This window comes from Mauremys mutica, chromosome 5, assembly GCF_020497125.1.
Source record: "Mauremys mutica isolate MM-2020 ecotype Southern chromosome 5, ASM2049712v1, whole genome shotgun sequence".
In the NCBI taxonomy this organism is placed as follows: domain Eukaryota; kingdom Metazoa; phylum Chordata; order Testudines; family Geoemydidae; genus Mauremys; species Mauremys mutica.
In genome coordinates this window covers 91790990-91809741 of record NC_059076.1, presented here as the reverse complement: position 1 = coordinate 91809741, position 18752 = coordinate 91790990, and the positions used below count along the sequence as shown (strand labels likewise).

General features: G+C 48.1%; 1 protein-coding gene across 7 annotated transcripts in view; it reads left to right on the top strand.

The window, feature by feature from the left end:
- The window catches only part of CEP135 (centrosomal protein 135), an 89196-nt gene that overhangs the window by 9922 nt on the left and 60522 nt on the right, over nt 1-18752 (top strand). For all 7 annotated transcript variants that reach the window (XM_045017477.1, XM_045017478.1, XM_045017483.1 and 4 more), the window contains 2 exons: nt 4845-4986; nt 6614-6698. In XM_045017477.1, the coding sequence (XP_044873412.1) occupies nt 4845-4986; nt 6614-6698 (227 nt within the window). The remainder of the gene's footprint in view (nt 1-4844; nt 4987-6613; nt 6699-18752) is intronic.

Here is an 18752-nt window from a genome sequence, read left to right as displayed (position 1 = left end):
TAGATTGATAAGGTAATGAAATTAATGACAGACCATTTGGAGTTATGGGTGGAAGGAAGGGTAAGGAAAGAGGCATAAGTAAACAATGAGGAGCTAAGTTTAGTCACATCAAGTATATCCCTAAATGTTGTTTTGTTTATCCTTTTGACATTTTAATTTAATTTTTTTAATTCAGTGCTTTGCTGCTAGTAGGACATAGATAAATGGTGGAAATCTCACTAAAAGGAGTGTTTTAAGGAGAGACAGGTTGTTTACTGACCAGGAGTGACACATCATTTGGCCAGAGATGGTTGCTAGAGTGACACAAGGAATCCCTTTTGTCAAGTGCTGAGAGTGCTGGAGAAGCAGTGATCCTAGCTCATGCTTCCCTAGGAGATGTGAAAGTTATTTGCAAATGCTGATGCACTACTACTAGGTCACTTTTTCAGCCTCCCTTCTGTTTTATCTCTCTCCACTGTGTTTTGTCTCCTCCTTGCTCTCTACTATTTGTCCCTCCTCTCTGTTTTTTGCCTTCTACTGCTAATTAATTCCTAATTTAGACTCACTTCTGCATTTCTGAAAAACTTTCCAGTGGCTTTGTAAAGACATAATGAATGAAGCTGTCAAAATCCAATCAATTCTCTTGATTTTAATTTTGCTGCTGGGGAATTTGCACAAAATTTTCAGGTGTGAATCTCTCGCTCATCTTTCAGAATTACTGGAAGGATTCCTTCAATCCTATACTGAACACCTTTTTACTACAGAAACATTATCTTGTAGCTTTGTTTATGGTGGTTTATTTTTCAGCTGTAACATTTTAACACAGCATCACTCAAGGTGTATTTCTGTGGCAATAAAAGTTCTATGGCTCTTGTGTAGCTGTAGAAACTTGCACTGGTCTGCAATTCCATGCTTATATGATAGCTAGCGAATCCCAGGATTCTTGTTGCTCCATAATATTCTGACCGTGGAAATTATTCCTTCATACAGGCAATCTTTATTTTTCTCAATGTGACATCCATTAGTGTCAAAGCATATGTCAAACGTATAATTTTGGTATGTTTAGTGTTACAGTGCAGGACAACTGCACCTGTAGTCTCCCCTCCAGGATCCCTTAAGAGCATCCAGCTTCTCTTAGCTTCTTTTAGGCTTCCAGCTTCTCAGCCATCATGTGTCTTGGATAGAGAGCCATGTCTCTCTCCCTCCTGACAGGGTGTTTTTCCAGGTGGCACAGTTCCCTGCCTACACTGTGGTATTCCCAGAAAGCCCCATCGTCTGCATTTTTTGAAGGCTGTAAACAGCATAATGGCCCACAACTATAAGTTACCACACAGCTATTTATAAGCAAGTATGCTCTATAATGCTTTCACCTTAACAATAAGCAAACATATTAAAAACAATACAAACCTACCCCGCCCTGCTCCTTCCCACCCCTACCCCTTCCCTGCCCAGTTCCTCCCCAGAGCATGCTGTGCCCTTGCTCCTCCTCCCTGCCCCCACCCCAGTACCTCCTGAGGCTGCAAAACAGCTGATCTATGGCAGATGGGAGGCGCTGGGAGGGATGGGGGAGGCACTGATCTGTGGGTCCACCAGCAGCCTGGAGGTGCTGGGGAGATGGGGAGGTGCTGGTAGGGGATCTGCCGATGGGTGCTCAGCACCCACCATTTTTTTCACATGGGTGCTCCAGCCCTGGAGCACCCATGGAGTCAGCACATATGCTGTAAGCACCATACATTTTGCCAGCATAAGTGGTAGTGTGCATAGTGCTTTGTTGGTGGGAGAGCTTCTCCCGCCAATATAGCTATCGCCGCTCATTGAGGTGGTTTAACTATGTTGATGGGAGAGGTCCCTCTCGTTGGCATAGAGCAGCCACGTGAGCAATCTCACAGCAACACAGCTGCATTGGTATAGCTGTGCCGCTGTAAGCTTGCTATTGTAGACATGGTCCTAGATTCAGAACCAGAACAACCAGGAATAGTTCAGTCTTTCCTTTATACAGTTTGGGCCTTTGATGTTGGCCTCATATAACATATGATCAGCAGACAATTGACAGGAAAACACCCAGTCTTTTGAAGCTACATTAACTGGAGATGAGGAATTTGCATTAACCTGTCTCTAGTCATTTCCCAGGAAATCCACTTCGCAGGTTTGTCCCAAAAGTCCCTTCTTGTCTGGCATATTGTTCAGTATAGTCCTTTGATCATTTAGGCCTCACATCACATCTCCCTGTAACATTACATTGCAATGTAAGCTTAAGGTTAGTGGGGGTCAAGCTAGCTGACCCATGTCAGGGAACCCTGGGCTGGAGCATCTACACTGCATTTTAACTCTAGGTTAAGGATTTTCTGATCCATGTTTGAACCTTGGGCTCTGGCATCCACACTACAGTACACAGACCCAAGTCAAAGTAACCCTATCCCAGAGTGCCTAGTGTCTTCTGCCCTCAGTATCAACATTCTAGTGCTATGAATGTGTTGTACTGTGGGAAAACTCTACTGCCCTCCCTGTTTCCTAATTGTGGGATTTAGGTGCCCATAAGGAGTACATGAGCACATACACTGTATAATTAGCTCATTTGGTGACTTGTCTCAGTAGAATGACTGCAGTTTTGAGAAGACTTCATACTGAACTACCATCTAATGCAGAGGTGGGAAAACTACGGCCCATGGGCCACGTCCGGCTCGTGGGACCCTCCTGCCCGGCCCCTGAGCTCCTGGCCCGGGAGGCTAGCCCCCGGCTCCTCCCCAACCCCCGCAGCTCTTCCCCCTCTCCTAGAGCCTCAGCTCGCCCTGCTGCCAGCACAATGCTCTGGGCAGCGGGGCTGCGAGCTCCTGTGGCAGTGCCACTGCAGAGCCCAGCCTGTCTGTAGTGCTGCCAGCCACCGGTGCTCCAGGGAGCGCGGTAAGGGGGCAGGGAGCTGGGGGGTTGGATAGAGAGCAGGGGAGTTCAGGGTGGTGGTCAGGGGGTGGGGGTGTGGATAAGGGTCGGGGCGGTCAGAGGGAAGGGAATGGGGGGTTGAATGGGGGCAGAGGTTTGGTGGGGCAGTTAGGAAGGGGGGGGTTGGATGGGGCGGCGGGGGGAAGTCAAGGGCAGTCAGGGGACAGGGAAGAGGGGCGGTTGGATGGGGCAGGAGTCCGGTGGGGGGAGTCAGGAAGGAGTGGGGGGTTGGAGGGGGCAGTCAGGGGCGGGGGTTCCGGGGCCGGTCAGGGGACAGGGAGCGGGGAGAGGGCATCAGGGGGCGAGAAGTGGGGCGGGGCAGGGGTGCAGATGGGGCCGGCCCACGCCCCCCCCCTCCTCTAACCAGCCCTGCATACAATTTCCAAAACCCAATGCGGCCCTCAGGCCAAAAAGTTTGCCTGCCTCTGATCTAATGTAAGAATTGGGCTCTCCACCTCTAGGGGGAGTCACATTGGCAGGAAAATACCCATGTGTACCTGTTCTGAGGATAATTAGGACATCAATCTCCAGGCTGTCAAACTATTAAAGTGAAACTTTACAATACTTAATTTTTAAAATGGGATGTTTAATGAAGGTGTTTTTGTTCGTTCTTGTTTTGGTTTGAAATTTGACATAAAATGTAAGTTTCAGAGGAAAAATACACAACCCCACCTAGTGAGCAGTGAAATGCATCCCCAGGGCATGGGTGTAGTGTGCTCCAACACTCCCCGGGGATCCCTTATCTTTTTATAAGACCAAATGCTGGAGTCCTGGTTTCAGTCCTTCCCCAAATATAACTCTTATTTCCTTCAACAAGAATACTGCCAGCCTGGGGTCCCGGCCCTGCCCACATAGAGTGGGTAGCTACCTTCTCCCTGGTTCTGGCCCATTCTCTTCCTCTTTCTCTCTGCACTGAGCTGAGGGTGTGCATGCACTGAGCACAGGGCTGGGGGTGAAGGAGCAGGCTGGGGGTTGGGGTGCAGGGTCTGGCCAGGAGCTAGAATGAGGGAGGGGGCTCAGGGTTGGGGCAAGAGGTTTGAGTGTGGAGTGCTTACCTGGGCAGCTCCCATTTGGTGCAAGGGGTGCCGGTGGGAATATGGGGAGGGTGCAGGAGCTCCCATTTGGTGCTCATGGTGGGGGATGGGTATGTGGGGGATGCAAGAGTCAGGGCATAGGGTGTGGGGGGGCTGGATATGTGTGGGGAGTACAGGAGTCAGGGCAGGAGGTGTGTGGAGTGCAGGAGTCAGGGCAGAGGGCTAGGGGGTGGTGAGCTGGGATCAACGGGGTGCTCCCAGCCTCCTGCCCTGAGCGCCTCACGGCAGGGGTCTGGAGGGATACGCCCCACTCCTGCCTCCCTTCCCCGCATCCTTACCGGTCTGAGCAGCAAGGGTGCTGGGGCTGCTCTTCTCCCCTCCCTCGCAAGGGCCATCGGCGGCAGGGAGGGAGAGGAGGTGGGGCTCGACACAGCACGCTGGGGAAAGAGGCGGGGGAGGGGGAAGCTTGGCTGCCAGCGGAGCCTACCATACAGCAGCAGCCGGCAGGACCAAGCTTGCTTCTGCCCCCGCTGGAGAGAGTGGTAGGCCGGGGGGGTGGAGAAGAGCGGGCTGGGTCAGGCAGCATTTTTAATGGCATGCTGCTGCCTGCCGGGGTCTGGCTCAGCCTGCTGCCGAGACCCCAGCAGGCAGCAGCATGCCATTAAAAATCGGCTCACGTGCCGTCTTTGGCACGCGTGCCATAGGTTGCTGACCCCTGGTGTAGTATTTTATTAAGGATGTTGTCAAGAATGTCTGACTTCTATTCATGGGCGCTTCTCTGTGATGAAAGGAGGAACATGCCAATTCTGAAGCTATTGAATACTTCACCTCAGATGAAAATAGAATATCCTCTTTTACTTCAATTTCAAGTAATAAGCATTTGTGGATTTTTAGGTGGCAGGAAAAGAAACATTCCATTCAGGCGTCAACTCATGCAGATTGATCAACCTGTCCCTCCTTCAGGAGTCAGTGCCTATCCAATTCCTCAGCCAGATGACCCGTATGTTGCAGATCTTCTTCAAGTGGCTGATAACAGGTGATTTAAAGATTTATTTTTTTCAAAATGTTGAAATGTTGGTAATATATATTTGCTGTTGTAACAATGTTTTTCTCATCATTCTTTAATCTTTGACATCATATAGCATTTCATGTCTCATTGCTATGAAGCTTTGCAGCACCAATCACACATTTACTTGATTTGCTACTCTATAGCCCTTCTAGATTTTTTTTTTTTTTTTTTGCCAAGAAGAACCTGTAAGTGCATGGAGATTTAGTCATTCATGTATGTCTGTGGTAATGACACCAGAGAAATCAAATGATTTCTCTAGGAAAAGAAATAAATATTCTTTAAGAACAGTCTAGTTGTTATACTGAATATCATTTTTATTGACTGACAGTGCTCTCAATATGGAATAAAGATTACATTTCTTCATTCTTAATTTCTGTGTATGACATAAGAATGGCAATACTGGATCAGACCAATGGTCCATCTAGACCAGTATCCTGTCTTCCAACAGTGGCCAATGCCAGGTGTTTCAGAGGGAATGAATAGAACAGGTAATCATCAAATGATCCATCCCCCTGTCGCCCATTCCCAGCTTCTGGCAAACAGACACTAGGGATACCATCCCCGCTTATCTTGACTAATAGCCATTGATGGACGTCATCCATGAATTTATCTAGTTCTTTTTTGAACCCTCTTATAGTCTTGGCCTTCACAACATCCTCTGCCAAGGAGTTCCACAGGTTGACTGTACGTTGTGTGAAGAAATACTTCCTTTTGTTTGGTTTAAACCTGCTGCCTATTAATTTCATTTGGTGACCTCTAGTTCTTGTGTTATGAGAAGAACTAAATAACACTTCCTTATTTACTTTCTCCACACCAGTCATGATTTTATAGACATCTTTCTTATCCCTCCGTTAGTTGTCTCTTTTCCAAGCTGAAAAGTCCCAGTTTTATTAATCTCTCCTCATACGGAAGCTATTCCATACCCCCAATCATTTCTGTTGCCCATTTCTTTACCTTTTCCAATTCCAATATATCTTTTTTGAGATGGGCTGACAAGATCTGCACACAATTCAAGATGTGGGCGTAACATGGATTTATATAGAGGCAATATGATATTTTCTGTCTTATCTGTATAATACTATAAATCTATAACACACTAGCAACGGAGATTTAATAAACAGCTTATTGTCTTAAAGCATTTCCCTTGAGATTCTACTATGGTGCCTTAAATGAATTTTAGTTCAAATACTGTGAACTGAAGCCAAGAGGGTAGTGTTTTGTGGAGAGGATGTTTCATCTTATTATATATTATATATTTTCTGTGTGTGTGTCTGTCCTTTTCTGGTTGTGTATTGAGAATGTTTGTTTGTCCTGGGAACTTGAACTTGTATAAGGCTCTAGTCATTTAAAAAAAGCTTTTCTGATATCTTCCTGATTTTCTTCTATTAAAACTCATCTACTTTTCATACTGATGCCTCTGTACCTATATTATGCATGACCAAAACTCTTCTGTTTAGTCCAGTGTATCTCTTGCGGAGGCAAGGTGCAAATATTAATAGAAAACTGTTGAAACTCTATATCACTAGAATATGTATGTTGAATTACTGAATGAAACCAATCTGGACATATGCACTATATTGTAAATATATTTCAGAATTCATGAACTTCAGTTGGAAGTAGCCGAATTGCAGGAAAAGCTGGAGATATCTGGACGTGGGGTGAAAAATTATAGCAAACAGGTAGAATAAACACTTTAAGGGTTTGTTTGTTTGTTTGTTTGTTTTTTGCCACAGTAACACTGGGAATACTCTGTGTATAATTTTGTATTTTTACATTACTGGAAAAGCATTAAGCATCAAATATGGTCAGAATGCGTTCCTAAATTAGTAATATTTTTCAACCCCTATTCTATACTGTTTTGTTTTTACACTTCTGGATGCAATTGCTAATGCAAAAATGTTTTCTTAAAAGATGTTTTCCTACTGTTTATGTTCTGTTTGGATCAATGATTCCATTAAATAACATATTTAATGGCCTTTAAATTGAGGTTTTCATGTATGTATACAAGCACAAATCATTCCAGGATCACTTTGATGTACAAATATACACCCTAAGGATAATTTTTTTTTTTTTAAGTTTGGACTACATGTATTTGAAAACTATTTTTTAAAAATACCGTAGTTTATCTGGTTAGGATAAACTGTCTTTGCAGTTTTAGTCCATATGTGGTTTATTAGATTCCTGTTTTGGACTAAAGTACCAACTTTTAGACTTGCACTCTGCATATGTGGAATGATAGGTAAGATATCTTTTTACATAAAGAATATTGGCTTTTTAAACATATGTAAATAAAAAATAAAAGGTGATTATAGTAAATGACAAAATATTGACTTAGGGCTTGGCTACACTTGCGCGTTACAGTGCAATAAAGGAGCTCCGGGCACCCTAGCTCACTTCCCATCCACACTGACAAGGCACGTAGAGCGCTCTGACTCTGCAGCTACAGCGTTGCTGGTACTCCATCTTGGCGAGAGGAATAATGTTTGCTGCGCCTTGACTACAACGCACGGGCGTCAGTGTGAACAAGGTGTTGCGTTACTGCACTCTGATCAGCCTCCGGAAATGTCCCATAATCCCCTTAAGTCAAGTGGCCACTCTTGTCATTGTTTTGAACTCCTGTAGGAATGCGGAAATGCCCTTTCAAAGCTCCGTTTCTGACAGCCGGCATGCAAGCCATTAGTGTGGAATGCTGTGTGTGAGAGAGAGAAGCGGGAGGTCTGCTGCTGTCTGAACTTACAAGACAGCATGCTGACATGCTCTCAGCACCCCAAAAACCCACTCTCTCTCCCCACATACACACAACACACTCCCGGTCACACTCCACCCCACCCCCATTGAAAAGGATGTTGCAGTCACTTGCATGCTGGGGTAGCTGCCCATAATGCACCATTCCCAATGATGCTGCAAGTGCTGCAAATGTGGCCACGCCAGTGCACAAGCAGCTGTCAGTGTGGACAGACTGCAGCGCTTTCCCTACTGCACTCTACGTAGGCGGGTTTAACTCACAGCGCTCTACATCTGCCAAGTGTAGCCATGCCCTCCGTTTAAATTAATGGGGAACAGATGCTTTAAAAATATCTCAGAAACAGGGTATATGTGCAGACTTAAAATTACAAATATTTTGAAACCAAATAGTTTAATAACATCTACTACTCTACTTAAATTGGGTCTTGGTTATTTAGATTTTAGTTTTCTCATCCAAGTCGGATTTCTTTTGAAACTGATGAATTCTTGCTAATTTTTTTAGGGTAAATTTAAATCTTTTCTTGGAGTTCTACCTTCACCATGTTTTCTCTGACAGTGAGAAAACATGTGGCCTTGTCCTCCCCACCACTAGCCTCAATTCCTTCTCTCTCTTTTTCTCTCTCCCTCCCCCACAAAGCCTCTTTTCAGAGAGAGCCTTGTGAATGTAAACCAGTTAAAATAGCTTGCTAGGGATGATAGTTTGTCACTGATTCCCCTCCTCCACCCAAAAAAATTCTTGTGCTGTTTATAGCCCACCAAACAGCTACCCACAGCTGATCTTGTGATTCATGAAACCCACAGCTATGCCTGCTTTAATTTTTAGTGGGGGAGATCCCCAGATAATTTTGTAGCTCTAAAGGGAGGGTAAGGTCTGTTGTTGATTGTTCTAGGGCTGCTGAAAGCTGCCTTTCAGCTGTCTGCTGCTAAGCCAGAGGTGGGCAAACTATGGCCTGCAGGCCACATCAGGCCCGCGAGATCCTCCTGCCCGGCCCTTGAGCTCCTGGCCTGGGAGGCTAGCCCCCGGCCCCTCACCTGCTGTTCCCCCTCCCCCACAGCCTCAGCTCACTGTGCCACTGGCACAATGCTCTGGGTGGCGGGGCTGCGAGCTCTTGTAGAGCTGTAGAGCCGCAGCCTGACCCGGCACTCTGTGCTGCGCAGTGGCATGGCTGGCTCCAGCCAGGTGGTACAGCTGCCTGTCCTGGTGCTCTGGGTGGCGCAGCTGTAGCACTGCCAGCCACTGGTGCTCCAAGCAGCGCGGTAAGGGGGCAGAGAGCACGGGGGGATTGGATAGAGGGCAGGGGAGTTCGGAGTGGTGGTCAGGGGACAGGGGTGTGGATAGGGGTCGGGACAGTCAGAGGACAGGGAACAGGGGGATTGAATGGGGGCAGGGGTCCTGGGTGGGCAGTCAGGAATGAGAGGAGGGGTTGGATGGGGCGGCAGGGGGCAGTCAGGGGTGGGAGGTCTGGGGATGGTCAGGGGACTGAGAGCAGGGGAGGGTGGATGGAGCAGGGGTGTGGATGGGGCAGGAGTCCTGGGGAGGCCGTCAGGGGATGAGAAGGGGGCGGGGGCCTTGCCACGCCTGGCTGTTTGGGGAGGCACAGCCTCCCCTAACTGGCCCTCCATACAATTTCGGAAACCCGGTGTGGCCCTCAGGCCAAAAAGTTTGCCCGCCCCTGTATTAAGCCAACTCTTCTGTTGAGGAGTCAGTGAGACCTCAGGCCACAAGAAGTATCTCATTAGTGTCAGATACCTAGATCTAGTCATTTATGCTTGGGTCTTGGAGCAGGGGAAGTTTGTATTCCACACTGACTTGCTTTCTGCCTCAATTGCTCTGCTTGTAAAATGGAGGTAATAATCCTAACCTTCCCCACAATGGCAGTCATGTGATTATCACTGGTGTGAAAAGCACCTCTTAAGTGCTGTGTATAATATTAGAAAGGGAGCTGAGGAAGGACCTAGAAGGGACAGTGGATAACATGGTGGAATATATAGGACAGAGATGAGAATACTTGGGTTCTAGAGGGGGGTGGTAGAGACAGTGTAACCCAGGAAGAAATAAAGCAGTGGACAGCAAAATGGGAACAAATGTGAAAAAGAGGAAGATAGATGTCTTTCAAACAGAATGATCAAGGATAGAAATGAGAACAAAATGGTGTGGAGATGAAAGTAAAGAACTAATAAGGAAAGGGAAGAAACAAGAAAAGCACAGATTTTTAGGTTCATTAATTTTATGTATTGTGCTTCCCTGGAGACTGAACATTTTTAGGGAAAATGATGGGATTTTGAGTGATTAAGTTACATTAATATTGTTGACTAGTTGGGGTTTTCTAGTTAAATTGGAGAAAAGACAAAGAAAATCACCTACTCTGTATGTATCCATTCTTTGTGAATGAGAGCCCTAGCAGCCCGAGTCCCTACAATATATGGAGAATTGTCCCTTAATATATGTTTTTAAATACTCACTATGCACAATCTCCATCATAATCATCTGGTCTTCAGTTCTACCACAGCGGAGAAGTTTGATGTTAGCCTGAAAATTTGGAGAGAGGGATACAAAAGTCATTCTAATGGTCCTTCCAAAAATTCTAATGCCAGTCCTGTGCCATAATGCGATGTGATTACTGGTGTGGGAGAGCAGCAAAGAGTCCTGTGGCACCTTATAGACTAAGTAATAGCAAAATTGTTTCTCATGCCCTCCCCAAAATGCAAAGCTGTCATTGCAAACAGTCATAAATGATAAAAACATCACACTGGAGTCTGACACTTTTTCTGATACTTTATCCAATTTGGAACATACAGCAAGAAGATATTTATACATACAGACAATATGAAAAGGTGGAAGGAGCCATACCAACTGTAAGAGGCCAATCAATCGAGATAAGCTATCATCAGCAGGAGAAAAAAAACTTTTGAAGTGATAATTAGTATAATGAATCTAATTCCCCATGTTAAGTATCCTCACACCTTCTATGGGTCATCTCAATTATCACTTCAAAAGTTTTTTTTCTCCTGCTGATGATAGCTCATCTTAATTGATTGGCCTCTTACAGTTGGTATGGCTACTTCCACCTTTTCATGTTCTCTGTATGTATAAATATCTTCTTGCTGTATGTTCCAGTCTATGCATCCAGTGAAGTGGGCTGTAGCCCACAAAAGCGTATGCTCAAATAAATTTTAGTCTCTAAGGTGCCACAAGTACTCTTGTTCTTTTTGCGGATACAGACTAACACGGCTGCTACTCTGAAATTTATCCAATTTAACTTCCCTGATAACCCTGAATAACCCTCAAAGGAGTTTATCACCAGCTGAAACTGAGGTATTTTCAGTCTGTGATGAAATGCTAGCAAAACTATATCCAGCTTCTCCAGAGACCTTCTTTGTCAGTGATTTAAAGGTAGTGATAGAGGAATAGAAGTTTCAATCTACAGTTGTTGGTTGCTTGTTCTCAGGATATTCTTGTAGGCAAGTGTTTTTAATTTGAATTTTCTTGTGGGTCACAAATAAATATAACCTGTAACACTACTTAGTACTAAGGAGGTGATGGTAAGCTCCTTTCTCCCCTGTATTGAGAGCTCGAGCCTTAGGCTGTACAAACAAGTCAGGCAAAAGATCCAGAAACCGAAATCTCCACTGCCTTTCCCACAACCACTTCCTTCACCTCCTGCCCCGACCATGATCCAGCCATCCTAGCCCCTTAATTGTCTTTCCTTTGGGCACAATGCAGCTTAAACAGATAAAATAACTCCGTTCTCTCAGGGTGCAAAGGTACACCAATTCATGGCTGTTTCAAAAGCAGCTCTTTCAAAAATCTCCCTGAAAGCAATCTTTTTTTCCTATTGAGTATATACCTGGATTTCTTGCCACTCCTTATAACCAGGTACTTCCCAGTGTTTTTGGTTGGTCTTGTCTGAGTCCCAGCAGTTGATTTTCTTTTGCTGTTCCTACCTTCCAGGCTAGTCGTCTGGAGAGTTAGAGATGTAGCTGTCTTTGGTCTGGATTTCCTGTACATTGCCTGCCTTCCTGCCTGCATAGGGGCCTGACCAGGAATTCTAGTCTTTTTCCAGTCCTTAGATGAGTATTGCATCCAGTCACACCAACTGTGGCCTTTTCATACCAGTGCACCAAACATGAGGCTATCTCATGTCGAAGTCCCATCTTCTCTTTGCCACAGCATTTTTCTTCCTTCCTCGTTTGCTTTTCAAAATATTCAAGACAAGGTCGGTAATTCAAATGATCTTACCCCTTACTTTATTTTTGGTCAGGTCAGATTGTATAAAATTCTTCGTTGACATTTGAATGCATATTACTGTTTAGTTTAGAACAAAGTACTGGGCATCTTGAAATCTTTTCATATTGAAACTCTGTTCTTCTGTTATTCTAAGCTCAGATACCAGAGATTCTTCCCAAATAGCTTTGGAAACAATATCCAATATCAGATTGGGTAAAAGGAAGGAAGGAAAGAACAATGTTAAGTCGGACCTTTACAAAGTAAAACCCTTTGATATTTTCTGGTTTTAAAATAATTTCTAAACTCTGATCTTAATGCATTTTCCTCTGAGACAAGCAGATCCGGATATCTATAAAATAAAATGGACAGTACCTACAGGAGCACCAGAAGTAATGCATCAGTGACCTTAGAAAGCTTGTTGCCATTGTCTGAATCATTGACTTGGCCACCAGACACAATCAAATTATAACCTCTTTTTTTTTCCCCTAAGGAATGTGCAGGATATTAGAGGTGACAAAAATCCTTCATTATCCAAATAAGCAATATATTACTGTAATCTGTTTATGCCTGTTGTGTGGCTGCAATTTTGATAACTTGCACTCATGCATAAAAATATTCCTCATTCAGTTAAAGCCAGTGGCTCTCAACCTTTCCAGACTATTGTACCCCAGACCTTTCAGGAGTCAGATTTCTCTTGCGTACCCCAAGTTTCACCTCACTTAAAAACTATTTGCTTGCAAAATCAGCCATAGAAATACAAAAGTGTCACAGCACACTATTACTGAAAAATTGCTTACTTTCTCATTTTTCCATATAATTATAAAATAAATATTTTGGAATATAAATTTTGTACTTACATTTCAGCATATAGAGCAGTATAAACAAGTAATTGTCTGTATGAAATTTTAGTTTGTACTGACTTTTCTAGTGCTTTTTATGTAGCTTGTTGTAAAAGTATGTAAATATCTAGATGAGTTGATGTACCCTCTGGAAGACTGCTGGATACCCCCAGAGGTATGTGTACCCCTGGTTGAGAACTACTGGTTTAAGCAATGCTGCTTATAATTGACTGACGTAGCCTATTTGTTGCAAAGTATTGGTTAAGGGTACCCTTTGTATGCGTTAGCTGGCAGTATGGTAGTGTGCCTGAGAAAGCATATTGGCACATGAATAAGCTACATTATGGAATACCAATACTTAGATACTAACAAATTTCTTTGAGCATAAGTTTTGTGGGCTACAGCCCACTTCATCGGATGCATAGAATGGAACATATAGTAAGGAGATATATATACAAACACATACAGAGAACATGAAAAGGGGGGAGTTTTAATTAAGATAAGCAGTATCCTGTTCATCTACTCCTGCTCCTTACTATATGTTCCATTCTGTGCATCTGATTAAGTGGGCTGTAGCCCACGAAAGCTTATGCTCAAATAAATTTGTTAGTCCCTAAGGTGCCACAAGTACTCCTGTTCTTTTTGTGGATACAGACTAACACGGCTGATACTCTGAAACCTGTCAGTACTTAGATGTTTCACTTTTGAATCTGTTTAGTAAGCTTCTTTACTTTTTTTAATGAGAATGTGCTTGTGGAAAACATTTGACATTGGGAATACACTTGAAAAACACTTTTTTTTGGCCAATTTATATATGTCAATCATAATAACCATTAATAACAAAGACATGATTGAACTCATGCTTTGAATTTTGAAAACATTATGTATTTTGCATTTTGCGTTCTTGAATTTCTAAGATCTGTGCCTTTGCTGTACTTTGCATATGTGCTTTCTATTCCCTTTTTGTGCCTATTATTTACTCTTTTAAAGATATCTATTTGGACAGGATATTTTTTTCAAGCAACTTCTCAAATTTAATTTTTACCGCAGATTCATTTTTTTTCATTTTAAATTAACACAAACCACTATGTTGTTTTTCTTGTACTGTTACCAAAAATAAATACATAAATTTAAATGGGGATGAACAAAATGGTGGAGGGGGGAATATTCTTTTAAAATATTGAACATTTTCAACTTAAAAGTGATAAATATAATAAAGTAAGCTGTGGCGTTTTCCCAGCCAGGCCACTGCCTTTAATGTTCTAGAGATTTTAAATTTTCAGATTTCCTCTTACAGTATGCCATCCAGTTACATATTTATTATTATTATTGTGACAAATAAATGGCTAGCAACTTTGAATTCAATCTGTTTAATGTATACAAAAATAGTAGAGGTTTTCTAAGGCTGGCTAGGAGATAAATAAGCACTTGAAAAGAATAAATATTCTTCTTCGAGTGATTGCTCCTATGCATTCCATGTAGGTGTGCGCGCCGCGCGTGCATGGCTTCTCCGGAACATTTTTACCCTAGCAACTCCGGCGGGCCGGCTGGGCGCCCCCTGGAGTGGCGCCGGTATGGCGCTGGATATATACCCCAGCCGGCCCGTCCGCTCCTCAGTTCCTTCTTCCCGCCCGTGACGGCCAGTAGGAACAGTGGAGTGCTCCCTTACCTCCACAGCCCTAGCGTTCTCCATAGTTATAGTGTACATAGTTGTTAGTAGTTAGTTAAGTTAATTGTTCTAGTTGTATATATAGTTGTATAGTGTAGTTTCGTAGGGAATTAGAGGGGTTAGCCCTCTTCTTCCGCTCCCGGTGCGGGCTTATGCCCGGGGCACCGGGATTCAAGCCCTGCGCGGCTTGCCAGCGGCCCATGCCGGTGAGTGACCCGCACGACTCCTGCCTCCGCTGCCTCGGAGAGTCGCACAGGACTGACAAGTGCCCGATCTGCGTGGCCTTCAAACCCGAACGAGGAAGGAGCGGGACTCTCATCTGAAGCAGCTGCTGATGGAGGCTTCGCTCCAGCCTCCGGCGCCAACTCCACCGGCGCCGAAGCCTTCCTCGGCGAGCAGCGCACCGGCAGCACCGAGCCGCTCCGGTGCCGTGGAGGGTCCTCGGCACCCAGCACCGAAGTCCCGGCACCACTCCCTCTCCCCAGGAAGGAAGCATAAGGCGCCGAAGACGGCCTCTGCAAAGCAGTCACAGAAGCCGTTAGCCCAGCCGCCGCCGACAAAAACGGTTCAGGCTGAGGCAGTGCACAGGCAGTGCACCGTGCCGTCGACTCCGGCGCCGCAAGGGCCGTCGAGTCCGGCACCCCCCAGCTCCCCGGTACCCACCGAGGAGGAGCTGCGGATCCCGTCCACGCCTGAGGCGTTTGCGACGGTGAGGGAGCTGATTGAGCTCACGGAAGCTCAGAGCCTCCGGCCCCCGGCACCGCCGGTGAGGGCGCCTAAGTCAATAGGCAAACCGCTGATGATGCGGCCTCCTTCCCCGGCTGAGCGAGACGGTCGGCGCTCCAGGATTCGGTCTCGATCCCGGTCCCTCTCTCGGAGGCAGTCGCCGCCGCACCGGTCCCAGTCCGGAAGGCGGTCTACATCACGACGCCGCTCCCCGTCTCGGCATCGGTCGCAGTCCCGGCACCGCTCTCAATCGCGGGGCCGGTCGCACTCCCGGCGACGGTCCCAGTCACCGGGTCGCCGGCACCGCAGCAGGTCCGGTTCCAAGTATCGCTCTCGGCACCGTGACTTCCGGAGCCGCTCGCGACACCGCCGCTCGCGCTCGAGATCAAGCTCCCGGCGCCGTCGGTCGAGCTCCCGGCGCCGTCGGTCGAGCTCCCGGCGCCGTCGGTCGAGCTCCCGGTACCGCGCCTCGCGCAGGTCACGCTCTCCGCTGACGTCTCACGACCGGCACCGCCCTTCGGCACCGGCGGGACACGTGACGCCGGCGTCGGCCGTCCGCTCGGGGACCGCCACAGCCCCTCCCTGGCCTTCGCGGGAACCCTCCATTGCTTCCGCTGAGGGCAGTGTGGTGGACTTCAGGGCAGAGTCTCTTCCACGAGACCATGGACCCCAGCAGTGGGGATTTTGGGTACCCGGGCACAACATGAGCAAGGGCCCCCCCTTCCACCGAGACAGGCGAGTGCGGCGCGTTCCGTGCCGGAGGCCACTATCAGCAGGCCCCCTCCGTCTCCAACGGGACAGACTACCTCCCCTCGAGGCCCGCCTTTGGGGCAGGAGACACTGGCGGCTGATCGCCCGGGGGCAGAGCAAATGCCTGAGGAGGTGCTACCAGGCCAATCCTCGTCCTCCTCCCCTGACGAGGCGGTGGCGGGGGCTTCACCATCCGAACCCCCGCCTATTGACCTGAAAGCGCATCAGGACCTTCTCCGACGGGTAGCTAAGGCCATTAACCTGCCCATTGAGGAGGTCCAAGAGGTCGATGACCCAGTTACCGATGTCGTGGGAGCGGAGGCCCCTGTGAGAGTAGCACTGCCATTTATCCGCACAATCCAGTGGAATAATGCTACCATCTGGCAGTCGCCTTCCTCCGTTCCCCCCACGGCGCGAGGGGTGGAGAGAAAATATTCCGTTCCGCCCAAGGGGTACGAATACTTGTATGTCCACCCAGCCCCGGACTCTCTGGTTGTCCAGTCCGTGAACGACCGGGAAAGGCACGGGCAGCTGGCCGCTGCGCCAAAGTCCAAGGAGTCGCAGCGCATGGACCTCTTGGGGCGAAAAATCTATTCAGCGGGAGGCCTTCAGCTCCGCATTGCAAACCAAATGGCCCTCCTTTCCCAGTACACTTTCAACATCTTGGGGTGCCTGGGTAAATTTGCAGAGTTGACCCCACAGGACTCTCGCCGGGAATTCTCGGCGCTCCTGGACGAGGGCAAGATAGCCTCCCGGACCTTGATTCGAGCGGCCGTGGACTCCGCGGACTCGGGAGCCAGAACCATGGCTTCCGGGATAACAATGCGGCGTATTGCGTGGCTGCAATCCTCCACCTTGCCGCCGGAGGTACAATACACCCTCCAGGACCTCCCCTTTGAGACTCGGGGTCTCTTCTCTGAAAAGACGGACACGAGAATCCAGACCCTGAAGGATGGGAGGGTTGCTATTCGGACTTTGGGAATGCACACCCCGGCTACCCAAAGACGATCGTTCCGGCAACAGCCCTACCGGCCCTTCACCCAGGCCAGGTCCCGGCCATTTAATAATCGCCGAGCGGCCCCTTTCCACCGTAGACCATCGGGGGGTCGGCGTAACCAGGCCCAGAGCTCCTCCAAGGCTCCTCAAGGCCCAAAACCGGCCTTTTGATGGGACGCCCGAGGACGGCCCACCACTCTCCCTCCCGGATCCATCCCTATTGTTTTCAAGTCGCCTTTCCCGATTCCTCCAGGCGTGGCGTTCCATAACGTCGGACAGCTGGGTCCTCAACACCGTCCAGCACGGCTACCACCTGCAGTTTATTTCGCCCCCTCCCTCCCACCCACCTTCCCAGTCCCTCTTCAGGGACCCCTCTCACGAGCAAGTCCTCTTACAGGAGGTCGAGACTCTGTTGAGCGTGGGTGCTATCGAGGAGGTGCCTCGCAGCAGGCGGGGCAGGGGATTCTACTCCAGGTACTTTCTAATCCCCAAGGCGAAAGGAGGCCTTCGTCCCATCTTAGACCTCCGAGAGCTCAACAGACACCTGTGCAAGCTCAAGTTTCGTATGGTGACCTTGGGGACCATTATTCCTTCCTTGGATCCGGGAGACTGGTTTGCCACCCTCGACATGAAGGATGCATACTTTCATGTGGCAATTTACCCCCCCCCCCACAGACGCTACCTGCGCTTCGTGGTCAACGAAGCTCACTACCAGTTTGCGGTACTACCCTTCGGCCTCTCCACCGCACCGAGAGTGTTCACCAAGTGTATGGCGGTCGTGGCCGCAGCCCTCAGCCGTCGTCGAATTCATGTGTACCCATATCTCGACGACTGGCTGATTCGCGGTCGCTCCCAAGAGCTGGTAGCGGCTCAGGTGACCGAGATTCTGCATCTGTTCCGGTCTCTGGGCCTGCTTATCAATGCCGAGAAGTCCAGCTTAATTCCAGCACAAAGGGTGGAGTTTATAGGAGCGGTCCTCGACTCCAATTTGGCCAGAGCCTGCCTCCCTCGTCCTCGGCACGAGACGATGGCCTCGCTCATACGGACACTGCAGGCCTTCCCTACGACAACGGTGCGATCCTGCCTGCGCCTGCTGGGTCACATGGCAGCGTGCACGTTTGTGACCGCGCACGCAAGGCTACGACTTCGCCCGTTCCAAATGTGGCTGGCGTCGGTGTACCGCCCCCATCGCGACCCCATAGACATGGTGGTGACGGTGGCACAGCCCACTCTCCAGACGCTCACCTGGTGGCTGGATCCAGGGATTGTCTGCGCAGGGGTCCCATTCCGCCCTCCTCGCCCGTCTGTCACCCTGACCACAGACGCCTCGGCGCTCGGATGGGGTGCTCACATAGGAGACCTACACACCCAGGGTCTCTGGTCAGCCCAGGAGCTCTCCCTCCACATCAACGTCCGGGAGCTGAGAGTGATCCGTTTGGCGTGTCTCGCCTTTCTGGCCCACCTCCAGGACCGCTGTGTAGCGGTGTACACAGACAACACCACAGCAATGTTCTATGTGAACAAGCAGGGCGGAGCCCGGTCCTCCCCGCTTTGCAACGAAGCGATGCTCCTCTGGGATCTTTGCGTGACCCACTCGATTCGCCTAGAAGCGTTTTTTCTGCCAGGGGTGCAGAACACGTTGGCCGACCATCTGAGCAGGTCCTTCGCCTCCCACGAGTGGTCCCTTCGCCCAGATGTGGCTTACACAATCTTCCAGAGGTGGGGGTTTCCCCAGATAGACCTGTTTGCCTCCCGGGCCAACAGGAAATGCCACAGGTTC